Below are 14,950 nucleotides of genomic sequence, written 5' to 3'. Positions count from 1 at the left end.
TTTACCAGGATGTTGCCTGGTCTGGAGGGCATTAGCTATGAGGAGAGGTTGGATAAACTCGGATTGTTTTCACTGGGACAACAGAGGTGGAGGGGCGACATGATAGAGGTTTACAAAGTTATGAGCGGCATGGACAGAGTGGATAGTCAGAAGCTTTTTCCCTGGGTGGAAGAGTCAGGGTTACTAGGGGACATAGATTTAAGGTGAGAGGGGCAAAGTTTAGAGGGGATGTGCGAGGCAAGTTCTTTACACATAGGGTGGTGAGTGCCTGGAACTTGCTGCCGGGGGAGGTGGTGGAAGCAGGTACGATAGCGACGTTTAAGAGGCATCTTGACAAATACATGAATAGGATGGGAGTAGAGGGATACGGTCCCCGGAGGTGCAGAAGGTTTTAGTTTAGGCAGGCATCAAGATCGGCGCAGGCTTGGAGGGCCGAATGGCCTGTTCCTGTGCTGTACTGTTCTTTGTTCTTTGTTTGTTCTTTGGGATCCAGGGAAATGCAGCAAGGTGGATACAAAATTGGCTCAGTGGCAGGAAACAAAGGGTAATTGTTGACGGGTGTTTTAGTGACAGGAGGGCTGTTTCCAGTGGCGTTTGGCAGGGCTCAGTACTGGGTCCCCTGCTTTTTGTGGTGTATATTAATGATTTGGATGTAAATGTAGGAGGCATGGTAAATAAGTTTATGGAAGACACAAGGATTGGCTGTGTGGTAGATAGGGAGGAGGATAGCTGTAGGCTGCAGGAAGATATTGATGGTCTGCTCAGATGGGCAGAAAAGTGGCAAATGGAATTCAACCTGGAGAAGTGTGAGGTGATGCATTTGGGGAGGTCAAACAAGGCAAAGGAATACACGATTAATAGGAAAATACTGAGAAGTGTAGAGAAGTAAGGGACCTTGGAGTGAATATCCACAGATCCCTGAGGTAGCAGGACAGGTCGATAAGGTGGTTAAGAAGACATATGGAATCCTTTCCTTTATTAGCCAAGGTATAGAATACAAGAGCAGGGAGGTTATGCTGGAACTATATAACTCATTGAGTTCAAGGGAGGGAACAGCGATATCCTGGAGCGTATCAACATTACAAAGGAGGAGGTTTTGAAGCGCATTGAGGTGGATAAATCCCAGGGCCTGACAAGGTGTATCCTAGGATGCTATGGGAAGCAAGGGAGGAGATTGCTGGGGTCCTGGCAGAGATTTTTGTATCATCGTTAGCCACGGGTGAGGTACCTGAAGACTGGAGGATAGCTAATGTTGTGCCTTTATTTAAGAAGGGCAGCAGGGATAAGCCAGGGAACTACAGGCCGGTGAGCCTTACATCAGTGGTGGGAAAGTTATTGGAAGGGATTCTGAGAGACAGGATTTATATGCATTTGGAAAGGCATGGTCTGATTAGGGATAGTCAGCATGGCTTTGTGTGTGGGAAATCATGTCTCACGAATTTGATTGAGTTTTTTGAGCTGGTGACCAAGAGGATTGACGAGGGCAGGGCGCTGGACGTTGTCTGCATGGACTTTAGCAAGGCCTTTAACAAGGTCCCGCAAGGTGGGCTGGTCCAGAAGGTTCGAACACATGGGATCCAGGGTGAGCTAGCCAATTGGATACAAAATTGGCTTGGTGATAGGAGGCAGAGGGTGGTAGTGGAGGGTTGTTATTCAGATTGGAGGCAGGTGACCAGTGGTGTGCCGCAGGGATCAGTGCTGGGACCTCTGTTATTTGTCATATATATTAATGACTTGGATGTGAATGTAAAGGGCATGATTAGTAAGTTTGCAGATGACACCAAAATTGGTGGTATAGTGGACAGTGAAGAAGGTTGTCTAAAGTTACAACAGGATATAGATCAACTGGGAAAGTGGGCAAGGGATTGGCAAATGGAATTTAACGCAGACAAGTGTGAAGTGATGCATTTTGGAAGTAAAACCAGGGCAGGACATATACAGTGAATGGCAGGGCCCTGGGGAGTGTTGTTGAGCAGAGAGACCTTGGGGTGCAAGTACATAGTTCCCTGAAAGTGGCAACACAGGTAGACAGGGTGGTGAAGAAGGCGTATGGCATGCTTGCCTTCATCGGCCGAGGCATTGGGTACAAGAGTTGGGACGTCATGTTACAGTTGTACATAATGTTGGTTAGGCCGCATTTGGAGTACTGTGTGCAGTTCTGGTCGCCGCAATACAGGAAAGATGTGATTAAGCTAGAGAGGGTGCAGAAAAGATTCACAAGGATGTTGCCTGATTGGGATGGCTTGAGTTATAAAGAGAGATTGGATAAGCTGGGTCTGTTTTCCCTGGAGCGAAGGAGGCTGAGAGGGGACATGATAGAGGTATATAAAATGATGAGAGGCATAGATAGGGTAGATAGCCAGAGTCTGTTTCCCATGGTAGGCGTGACTAAAACTAGAGGGCATAGATTTAAGGTGAGAGGGAGGAGGTTTAAAGGTGATCAAAGGGGTAAATTTTTCACACAAAGAATAGCGGGTATCTGGAATGAGCTGCCTGAGGAGGTGGTGGAGGAAGGAACAGTAGCAACATTTAAGAGGCATCTGGACAGGTACTTGAATGAGCAAGGCATAGAGGGATATGGAATTAATGCAGGCAGGTGGGATTAGTATAGATAGGCATTATGGTCGGCATGGACGCGGTGGGCCGAAGGACCTGTTTCTATGCTGTACGACTCTATGACTCTATGACTCATTGGTTAGGCCACAACTTGAGTACTGTGTGCAGTTCTGGTCACCTCATTACAGAAAGGATGTAATTGCACTAGAGAGGGTACAGAGGAGATTAACGAGGATGATGCCAGGACTGGAAAAATGCAGCTATGAGGAAAGATTGGATAGATAGGGATTGTTCTCCTTGGAACAGAGAAGGCTGAAGGGAGATCTGATTGAAATGTACAAAATTTTGAGGGGCCTGGATAGAGTGGAGGTGAAGGGTCTATTCACCTTAGTAGAGAGGTCAGTGATGAGGGAGCATAGAGTTAAAGTGATTGGTAGACAAAATTCGAGGGGAGATAAGGAAACACATTTTCACCCAGAGGGTGGTGAGGGTCTGGAACTCACTGCCTGAATGGATAGTTGAGGCAGAAACCCTTAACTCATTCAAAATGAGTCTGTATATGCACCTCTTTTGCCGTAACCGACAGGGCTACGGACCAAATGCTGGAAGGTGGGATTAGAATGGATGGATCGTTTTTCGGCCAGCACAGACACGATGGGCCAAGTGGACTCTTTCTGTGCCTTAAAAGTTCTATGATTTTATGATTCTATTGCAATTGGGGAGAGCAAACAAAGTAAGGGATTACAAAATAAATGGTGGGAAACTGAGAAATGTCGAGAAACAGAGGGACCTTGGAGTGAATGTCCACAGATCCCTGAAGGTAGCATGACAGGTAGATAAGATAGTTAAGAAGGCATACAGGATACTTGCCGATATTAGTCAAGGCATAGAATATAAGAGCTGGGAGGTTATGCTGGAACAATAAAACACTAGTTAGGCAACCGCTGGAGTACTGTGTGCAGTTTTGGTTACTGCACTATAGGAAAGATGTAATTGCACTAGAGAGGGGACAGAGGAGATTTACAAGGATGTTGCCTGGGCTGGAGTACTTTAGTTATGAGGAAAGATTGGATGGACGAGGGTTGTTTTTATTGGAATAGAGGAGGCTGAGGGAAGACCTAATTGAAGTGTGTAGAATTATCAGGGTGCTAGATAGAGTGGATAGGAAAGCCCTATTCCTCTTGGTTGCTGGTTCCATAACCAAGAAGCATGGATTTAGAGTAAAAACAAAATACTGCAGATGCTGGAAATCTGAAATAAAAACAAGAAATGCTGGAACCACTCAGCAGGTCTGGCAGCATCTGTGGAAAGAGAAGCAGAGTTAACGTTTCGGGTCAGTGACCCTTCTTCGGAACTGACAAATATTAAAAATGTCACAGGTTATAAGCAAGTGAGATGGGGGTGGGGCAAGAGATAATGGATTTAGAGTAATTGGTAGAAGGTTTAGAGGGGATTTGAGGGGAAATGTTTTCCCCGAGAGGGTGGTGAGAGTCTGAACTCACTGCCTGAAAGGGTGATGAGGCAGAAACCCTCATAACATTTAAATAGTACTTGGATATGCACTTGAAGTGCTGTAGCCTACAGAGCTATGGCCCAAGAGTTGGAAGTAGGATTAGGTTGGATGGCTCTGCGTTGGCTGATGCAGTCACAAAGAGCCGAATGGCCTCCTTCTGAATGGTAAATTTGTATGATTCTCTGATACTCACACTTGCAGAGAATGGGCACACAATGGGAAGCAAGCCCTGAGGATGTTTATTCCATTCTTTATTCAGAAGGCAGGTTTCATGGAGTCTGCTCTGTAACCAGAATGAGTTTGATTAGCAGGTCAGGTAAGTACAGCAGTGAGCACAGCTCCACATTAATGAAAGCTTCTGCATCATCGGTATTGAACCACTCAGAGTCCTGTGGACCTGGTGAATTGAGCACTTAGGCCTGAAGCTCTCAGCTCATGACGAGGTTACTGGTCACACTCTGCCTCCTCGACCAATGCAAGGCACAGCACTCATGATTTAAATCAGATATTACTGATCAACTCCAAACTACAAGACATTCCCTCCCACACCAGCTGTCTCATGGTCTGTTACTGTGATTAAAACCTAAACTCCAATTGGTGCAAACCAGGTGACTTAGACCCCCTGCCATTCCAGGGCTGCATTAAGCAGCGATTGTGTACGTTTGCAATCGGTCAGGACACAAACCAGAGGTGAAAGGTCAACATTGTACCTTTACTATTTGGCAAAATATCTCCAATCATATCAATAATGTCAATATCAATAATGTCAATACTATTAATACTATCTCCAAAAGCAGAATATCAATAACTCAAATATCAATATTATCACAATATCTCCTTGAGTATTGCTGAAAATAGAGACATGTTGTCGAAGCTTTTCGTCTTGCACTCATCAGGACGATCCGCAAGAATAACCAATGTAAGGGAAAACAACAACTTATACTGCATGAGAAGAGAATGCTGATTGGTTGGCAAGTGAACTCTGACTGGTAGGGGCATTGCCATGGTGAATTCACCAGTTTACGGTGACTGACAGTTAACTGCCAAGAATTGTTTAAAATTAAACCAGGCACCTTGACTCTGATTGGTCAAGGCATTGCCCTGAGGAATGAATCAGCGAATGGCTCTCACTTATTTTGTTCAGCTGAAACAGGCGCAATGTTTGTACATGTTCTTGCTATCTGCAAAGAACAGGGCCCTGTATTAATATATGTAGTTTCCAGTATGTGCAATGCACGTTTTAATCACAGTAACAGACCATGAGACGGCTGGTGTGGGAGGGAATGTCTTGTAGTTTGGAGTTGATCAGTAATATCTGATTTAAATCATGGGTGCTGTGCCTTGCATTGGTCGAGGAGGCAGAGTGTGACCAGTAACCTCGTCATGAGCTGAGAGCTTCAGGCCTAAGTGCTCAATTCACCAGGTCGACAGGACTCTGAGTGGTTCAATACCGATGATACAGAAGCTTTCATTACGTGCAATGTGCCAAACTGCGAGCCCTACTGACAATCTTCAATTGGTTGTCAGCGTAATTCTTAGCACACTGTGGATTTCCATGGTGCAAGATGAAAAGCTTTGACAATACATCTCTATTTTCATCAATACTCATGTTCTGTACTGCTAAATGACTATTAATATCTTCTTTATCAATGCTATCTACATTATTAATAATACCTCATCAATAATATCTTCAATATCAATACTGTCTCCAATGTCAGTAATATAAGTACTATCTTCATTATCAATAACACCTCCAATCAATTTGCCTTCGCTGTCTGCAGGCCGCTTCATGCACTGCACGGTCCCTCTAAAACTGCTATGTGGCACATGTAGGATCATCTTAAAGGGACCGCTGTTTGTCCCCTGCGCAGCATATTCCCAATTGCTGTACAGCATGCACAACTTTCCCTCCAATATCAATATTATCGTGTATCAATAATAACTACAATATCAATAAATTTGATAACAGTAATCTACTTCAATATCAGTACTAGCTCTAATATCAATACCAACTTCAGTATCCTGAATCTATAATATCCAATATCTCTCATATCAGTAAAATATCTATTATCAATATTATTTGTTATCAATAATATTTCAAACATCAATAATATCTCAATATTGAATGTTAATAATATCCAACAGCAATGGTATCTCCAATATCATGTTAATGGGTGGCGCAGTGGTTAGCACCGCAGCCTCACAGCTCCAGGGACCCGGGTTCAATTCTGGGTACTGCCTGTGTGGAGTTTGCAAGTTCTCCCTGTGTCTGCGTGGGTTTTCTCCGGGTGCTCCGGTTTCCTCCCACAGCCAAAAGACTTGCAGGTTGATAGGTAAATTGGCCATTATAAATTGTCACTAGTATAGGTAGGTGGTAGGGGAATATAGGGACAGGTGAGGATGTGGTAGGAATATGGGATTAGCGTAGGATTAGTATAAATGGGTGGTTAATGGTCGGCACAGACTTGGTGGGCCGAAGGGCCTGTTTCAGTGCTGTATCTCTAAATCTAAAAAAAAATCTAAATCTTAATAAATACTTGAGAATTGCTGAAAATAGAGACATGTGTCGAAGCTTTTCGTCTTGCACTCATCAGGACATCCACAAGAATACCAATGTAAGGGAAAGCAACAACTTTATACTGTAAAAGAAGAGAGTGCTGATTGGTTGGCACGTGAACACTGATTAGTAGAGGCATTGCCATGGAGAATGAACCAGTTTACACTGACTGACAGTTAACTGCCAAACTCAGTTCCTTACACGTCTTAATGGGCTGCATCCTGCGCATAAATTCATCTTTGAAATGGAGCAGTCAAATGAGCTCCCTTTCCTTGACGTACTAGTTGAGAAATCTGCTAAGGGGTTCTCTACCACGGTCCACCGCAAACCTACCTTCACTGGTCAATACACGCATTGGGATGCTTACAGTTCCATGTGCTATAAGATTGGTCTTATCAGCAACCTCGTAAAACGAGCCCGAGCCATTTTTTAAAATTCATTCATGGGATGTGGGCATCGCTGGCTAGGCCAGCATTTATTGCCCATCCCTAATTTCCCTTGAGAAGGTGGTGGTGAGCTGCCTTCTTGAACCCCTGCAGTTCATGTGAGGTAGGTACACCCACAGTGCTGTTGGGAAGGGAATTCCAGGATTTTGACCCAGCGACAGTGAAGGAATGGGCGGCACAGTGGCGCAGTGGTTAGCACTGCAGCCTCACAGTTCCAGTGACCCGGGTTCGATTCTGGGTATTGCCTGTGCGGAGTTTGCAAGTTCTCCCTGTGTCAGCGTGGGTTTTCGCCGGGTACTCCGGTTTCCTCCCACAGCCAAAGACTTGCAGGTTGATAGGTAAATTGGCCATTATAAATTGCCCCTAGTATAGGTAGGTGGTAGGGGAATTGTGGGGATGTGGTGGGAATATGGGATTAATGTAGGATTAGTATAAATGGGTGGTTGATGGTCGGCACAGACTCGGTGGGCCGAAGGGCCTGTTTCAGTGCTGTATCTCTAGATAAATAGATAAATAGTTCCAAGTCCGGATGGTGCGTGAATTGGAGGGGAACTTGCAGGTGGTGGTGTTCCCATGCATTTGTCGCCCTTGTACTTCTAGGTGGTAGAGGTCGCGGGTTTGGAAGGTGCTGTCGAAGGAACCTTGGTGTGTTGCTGCAGTGCATCTTATAGATGGTACACACTGCTGCCACTGTGCGTCGGTGGTGGAGGGAGTGAATGTTTTTGGATGGGGTGCCAATCAAGCGGCTGCTTTGTCCTGGATAGTGTCAAGCTTCTTGAGTGTTGTTGGAGCTGCACCCATCCAGGCAAGTGGAGAGTAGTCTTTCACACTCCTGATTTTGCCTTGTCGATGGTGGACAGGCTTTGGGGAGTCAGGAGGTGAGTTACTCGCCTCAGGATTCCTAGCCTCTGACCTGCTCTTGTAGCCACAGTATTTATATGGCTGGTCCAGTTCAGTTTCTGGTCAATGGTAACCACTAGGATGTTGATAGTGGGGGCTTCAGTGCCGTTGAATGTCAAGAGGAGATGGTTAGATTCTCTCTTGTTGGAGATGGTCATTGCCTGGCACTTGTGTGGCACGAATGTTACTTGCCACTTATCAGCCCAAGCCTGGATATTGTCCAAGTCTTGCTGCATTTCTACACGGACTGCTTCAGTATCTGAGGAGTCACGAATGGTGCTGAACATCATGCAAACATCAGCGAACATCCCCACTTCTGACCTTATAATTGAAGGAAGGTCATTGATGCTGAAGTAGGGCGAATCAAAGACATCCTGCGAGACAATGGCTACCCTGATCAGATCATTTCTTACTGTATATCGCTCAAACTTCTGAACGGGTCTAAGACAGTCGTTTTCGGCCCTGCCATGTGCTCAGTCTACCTCAGATTACCCTGGAAGGATAATGTATCCCAAAAATTTGAGCAACAGGTGAAGCTAGCTGTTTCACGCTGATACTATGCAGTAGCAACACGTGTGGTGTTCCCCACTAACAGGATACTGCTGTCAAGCCAAAAAGACGTTCTGCCTATCACACAAATGAGTAATGTGATATATGAATTTCAATGCCAGTATGATGCTAGGCACACAGGCAGTATGTCCCAAAGACTGGCGATCGTATCAAACATGTCCCTTCTGCTGTTCGCAGTTGGTAAGGTACAGGCCGTACCCAACAAACCCATTCTTGCAGGTCTCAAAACACAGTGTCCAACATTAGATGTGATTCCATGATTGGACAACATTTGCTAAATAATCCTTAGTGTGCTAAGAATTGTGCTGACAACCAATTTAAGATTGTAGCAGTGTGGCGCATTTGTGTGTATTGGAAGCTCTATATATTAATATACAGGGCCTTGGACTTTGCAGACAGAAAGAACAAGTACAAACATTGCACCTGTTTCAGCTAAACAAAATAAGTGACAGCCATTCACTGGTTCATTCCTCAGGGCAATGCCTTGACCAATCAGAGTCAAGCTGCCTGGTTTAAATTTCAAACAAAGCTTGGCAGTTAACTGTCAGTCACCATAAACTGGTGCATTCTCCATGGCAACACCGCTACCAATCAGAGTTCACTTGTCAACCAATCAGCTCTCTCGTCTTACAGTATAAAGTTGTTGCTTTCCCTTACATTGGTATTCTTGTGGTTGTCCTGATGAGTGCAAGACAAAACACTTTGATAACATGTCTCTATTTTCAGCAATACTCAAGTTCTGCACTACCAAGTGACTATTTAAATACAATAATGTTAATATCCCTAACAATAGCATCTCCAATTTTAAAATAAATAAAACAATACTATCAATAATTTCTCTAATATCAATGATATTAAAATACCAAGAATATCAATAACATCAATACTCTTTCTAATATCAATACTAGCTGTATTGTAAATAATAGCACTAATTTATCTTGTTTCAATAATATCTGTATTAACTCTAATCAGTAATATCTTCAATAACAATATCAATATCACTAATATCAATAGTATATCTAATATCAATAATTTCTCTTATCAATACTAGATAGGAGCAGACTAAGAAGGACTATGAGGAATAAAAGATAGGTTTAGAATGCATGTACGTAAACGCACAAAGTGAGGTGAATATGGTTGGTGAGTTGCAAGCTATGTGGGAATATGCTGTAATAACAATAACGGAAACGTGGCTTAAAAATGGTGAAGACTGTATTGCTTAATATTCGAGGATACAGAGCGTTCCGAAAAGTTAGGGAAGGAAAAAAGGAAGGTGGGTTGGCAGTTTTTAGGGAAGACATTGTTATGTTTGAAAGACAGGATGTCCTTGAGGGACCAAGGACAGAATCCATTTGGTTAACGTTGAGAAGCAAGAAAAGTAAGATCACACTACAGGGAGTATTTTACAGACCTCCACATTTTGAGAGGGATAAAGAGGAGCAAATTTGCTTGGAAATCACAGAGATGTGCAAGAACCAAAGAGTGGTGATATTGGAGGACTTTAATTATCCAAATATTGGTTGGGATAATGTTAGAGTAAAGGGAAAGGAGGGGCCAGAATATCTCAAATGTGTTCAGGAGGACTTCCTTGACCAGTATGTTTTCAGACCAACTAGAAAGAAGGTATTGCTGGATGTGGTGCTGCGGAATGAGGTGGGCCAGGCGAACCAAGTGTCTGTGGGGGAACACTTGGGTAAGAGTGATCATCGTATCATAAGGTTTAGATTAGTAATGGAGAAGAGCAAGGAACAATCTAAAGACGAACTTCTCAGTTGTAAGGGGGCTAAACTCAATAGGATGAGAGGAATCGAGCCAGGGTAAAATGGAACTGAAGATAGACAGGAAAAATGGTAATGGAACAATGGGTGATCTTTAAGGAGGAGATGTTTCGGGTATAGGCTGGGAACATTCCAACAATGGCAAAAGGTAAGGAAACCAAAGTCAGGACTCCTTGGAGAACCAGGGAGATAGAGAATATGATGAAAGGAAAATAGAGGGTGTATGATGCATGTCAGGTGAATTCTTCAAGCAAGAACCAGGCCAAATACAATAAGTTAAGGCGAGGTGGGAGGTGGGGGGGGGGGGGGGTTGTGCGGGTGGTGCTGAAGAGGAAAATACGACTGACAAAGAGAGAATACGAGAATAGAATGTCAGAAAAGGGAACGCAAAAATCTTCTACCGCCATGTAAACAGTAAGTGGGTAGTAAGAGATGGAGTGGGGCCAATTAGGAACAATGACGATGATATATGCTTAGCAGCATAGGGGAAAGCTGGAGTACTTAATGAGTACTTTGTATCGGTGTTTATTAAGGAAGAGGATACTGACAAAATATCGGTAGAAATGAAAACGGAAGAGGTAATGGATGGGTTGAAAATTGCTAGGTAGGATGTAATGGAAAGACTGGTTATGTTTAGAGTGGATCAGTCACCCCGTCAGGATAGTTTGCATCCCAGGTTGCTAAAGGAAGTGGGGATGGTGATAGCGGAGGCTTGCCATAATCTTCCAATCTTCCCTAGATACAGGGGAGGTACCAGAGGATTGGAGAGTGGTAAATGTGACACCTTTATTTAAGAAAGAGTATAAGGACATTCCTAGTAACTACAGGCTGGTCAGTTTGACACTGATGTTGGGTAAGACTTTAGAAACAATAATCAGGGAGAAAAAAATCAACAGACACTTGGAGAGGTTTGAGTTAATTAAGGAGAGACAGCATGGATTTATAAAAGGCAACTCATGCTTGATTAATCTAACTGAATTTTTTGATGAAATAACAGAGAAGGTTGATGAAGGGAATGGGGTGGATGTTGTCGATATGGATTTTTAGAAAGTATTTGACAAAGTACCACATAAAGGGCCAGTTAACAAAATTGAGGCTCACGGAATAGGAGGGTTAGTGTTAGCTTGGATAAAAAATTTACTTAAGGACAAAAAACAGCGAGTCACGGTAAATGGTTGTTTTTCAGACTGGAGGATGGTAGACAGTGGGGATGATACAAATTGACTGTAAAAGGACAGAGATAGGCTAGCAGAATGGGCAGACAACTGGCACATGAAATTTAATATAGGGAAGTGTGAGGTGATGCATTTTGGCAGAAGAGATAGGGAGAGTCAATATAGACTTAATGGCACAGTTCTAAAGAGTGTGCAGGAACAGAGGGACCTGGGGGTGCATGTGCATCGATCTTTGAAGGTGGCAGGATATATTAAGGGAGTAGTTAGTAAACATATGGGATCTTAGGCTTCATAAGTAGAGGCATTGAACCTTTATGAAGCTCTTGTTATGCCACACATGGAGTATTGCATTCAGTTCTGGTCATCACATTTTAGGAAGGATATGAGGGTCCTTGAGAGGGTGCAGAGGAGATTTGCCACCATGGTTCCAGGGTTGAGGGATTTTAGCTACAAGGTTAGGTTGGAGAAGCTGGGCTAATTTGCAGCAAAGGAGATTAAGGGGAGATTCAATAGAGGTGTACAAGATGATAAGGTAGACAAAGAAAAGCTGTTCCCATTAGCTGATGGTTCAAGGACTAGGGGACACAGATTTAAGGTTTTAGGCAAGGAATGCAGTGGCAATGTGAGGAAGATGCTTTTATGCAGCGAGTGATAATGACCTGGAACACTCTGCCTATGAGGTGGTGGAAGTGGAGGCAATGAATGATTTCAAAAGAAAAGTAGATGGGCACGTGAGGGAAATAAACTTGCAGGGCTGCGGGGTTAGAGCCAAGGAAGTGAGGAGGAAAGCCTTAGATTACAGGACGATATAGATGGGCTGGTAAGATGGGCAGAGCAGTGGCAAATGGAATTTAATCCTGAGAAGTGTGAGGTGATGCATTTTGGGAGGACTAACAAGGCAAGGGAACATACAATGGACGGTAGGACCCTCGGAAGTACAGAGGGACCTTGGTGTACTTGTCCATAGATCACTGAAGGCAGCAGCACAGGTAGATACGGTGGTTAGGAAGGCATATGGGATACTTGCCTTTATTAGCCGAGGCATAGAATATAAGAGCAGGGAGGTTATGTTAGCGCTGTATAAAACACTAGTTAGGCCACAGCTGGAGTACTGTGTACAGTTCTGGGCACCACACTATAGGAAGGATGTGATTGCACTGGAGAGGGTGCAGAGGAGATTCACCAGGATGTTGCCTGGGTTGGAGCATTTCAGCTATGAAGGAAGACTGAAAAGGCTAGGGTTGTTTTCCTTGGAGCAGAGAAGGCTGAGGGGGACATGATTGAGGTATACAAAATTATGAGGGGCATTGATAGGTTAGATAGGAAGAAACTTTTTCCCTTAGCAGAGGGATCAATAACCAGGGGACATAGATTTAAGGTAAGGGGCAGGAGGTTTAGAGAGGATTTGAGGAAAAATGTTTTCACCCAGAGGGTGGTTGGAATCTGGAACACACTGCCTGAAGAGGTGGTAGAGGCAGGAACCCTCACAACATTTAACAAGTATTTAGATGAGCACTTGAAATGCCAAAGCATACAAGGCTACGGGCCAAGTGCTGGAAAATGGGATTAGAATAGTTAGGTGCTTGATGGCCAGCACTGACACGATGGGCCGAAGGGCCTGTTTCTGTGCTGTATAACTCTATGACTCTAAGGAATGGCACTGACTGGATTGTTCTACAGAGAGCCAGCATTGACTTCACGGGACAAATGTCCTCCTTCTTTGCCGTAAAGACTGTATGACTGTGACTCTTAATATCAATACTGTCTCTAATATCAATAATATTTTAATATTTATATTTCCTCACAGCCCCGGGCGATCTTCAGTCTCCTTCGATAATGAAATTGTGATGATGAATCATGTTTACAAAGAGCGGTTTCCTAAGGTAAGATATCAAAATGACAAAACTCAACATTACACCAGAACGTAACACCATTATGTAACAACGCAATATAACAAACAAAGAACAAACAAAGAACAGTACAGCACAGGAACAGGCCATTACACCATAACGTAACACTGTCACATTACACCACAATGTAACACTGTCACATTACACCATAACGTAACACTGTCACATTACACCACAACGTAACAGTGTCACATTACACCATAACATAACACTGTCACATTACACCATAATGGACCTATTTCACTGTTTTTGTTAATATCTATATTTGTACTTAATTAAGGGGTAATTGAGTAAAAGAAATGGCAGCCAGGGGAGTGCAGTGCTCCTCCTGCAGTATGTTCGAGGTGAGGGGAACCTCCGGGGACCCTGCCGACTTTACCTGCTGGAAGTGCATCCGTCTCCAGCTCCTATCAGACCGTGTTAGGGAACTGGAGCTGGAGCTGGATGAACTGAGGATCATTCGGGAAGCTGAGGGGGTGATAGATAGAAGCTACAGGGATGTCGTTACTCCACAAAACAAAGGCAGCTGGGTAACAGTTAGAGGTGGGAAGAGGTCAGTGCAGGGATCTCCTGTGGTCGTTCCCCTCAACAACAAGTATACAGTTTTAGATACTGTTGGGGGGGGCGGCCTATCGGGGGCAGGCTGCAGTGAACGGGCCTCTGGCACGGGGTCCTGCACTGTGGCTCAGAAGGGAAGGAGGGAGAACGGGAGAGCACTAGTCATCGGGGACTCGATGGTGAGGAGTACCGACAGGTGGTTCTGTGGGAGCAAGCGAGACGCACGGATGGTTTGTTGCCTCCCTGGTGCCAGGGTCCGTGATGTTTGTGATCGCGTCTTCAGGATCCTTAAAGGGGAGGGGGAGCAGCCAGAGGTCGTGGTGCACATTGGCACCAACGACGTAGGAAGGAAGGGTGGCACAGATGTTAGAAGTGAGTTTAGGGAGTTAGGCTGGAAGCTGAAAGCTCGGACGGACAGAGTTGTTATCTCTGGTTTGTTGCCGGCGCCACGTGATAGTGAGGCTAGGAATAGGGAGAGAGCACAGCTGAACACGTGGCTGCAGGAATGGTGTAGGAGGGAGGGCTTCCAGTTCTTGGATAATTGGACTGCATTCTGGGGAAGATGGGACCTGTTCAAACAGGACGGGCTGCATCTGAACCAGAGGGGCACCAATATCCTGGGAGGGAGGTTTGCTAGTACTGTTCGGGAGGGTTTAAACTAGTTTGGGAGGGGGATGGGAACCGGACTTGTAGTCCAGGGACCAGTGGGTCCACTCAGAAAGACAAAGAGTGTAGTGAGGTATTGGGGAAGGTAGCACTGTCGCAGAGGACAGATGGGCACGGAGAAGGGTTAAAGTGCGTATACTTCAACGCAAGAAGCATCAGGAATAAGGTGAGTGAATTGAAGGCGTGGATGGGCACTTGGGACTACGATGTTGTGGCCATCACTGAAACGTGGATAGGTGAGGGGGAGGAATGGTTCTTGGAGGTACCTGGTTATAGATGTTTTCATAAGATTAGGAATGGTGGTAAAAGAGGTGGGGGGGT

General features: G+C 44.6%; 1 protein-coding gene across 1 annotated transcript in view; it reads left to right on the top strand.

The window, feature by feature from the left end:
- The window catches only part of LOC137351327 (microtubule-associated serine/threonine-protein kinase 3-like), a 150,105-nt gene that overhangs the window by 58,702 nt on the left and 76,453 nt on the right, over window positions 1-14,950 (top strand). The window contains exon 6 of the mRNA XM_068015764.1: window positions 13,303-13,378. Coding sequence (XP_067871865.1) covers window positions 13,303-13,378 — 76 coding nt within the window. The remainder of the gene's footprint in view (window positions 1-13,302; window positions 13,379-14,950) is intronic.

Source organism: Heterodontus francisci, chromosome 36 (genome assembly GCF_036365525.1).
Source record: "Heterodontus francisci isolate sHetFra1 chromosome 36, sHetFra1.hap1, whole genome shotgun sequence".
NCBI lineage: Eukaryota > Metazoa > Chordata > Chondrichthyes > Heterodontiformes > Heterodontidae > Heterodontus > Heterodontus francisci.
This window is presented reverse-complemented; position numbering and strand designations above follow the sequence as displayed.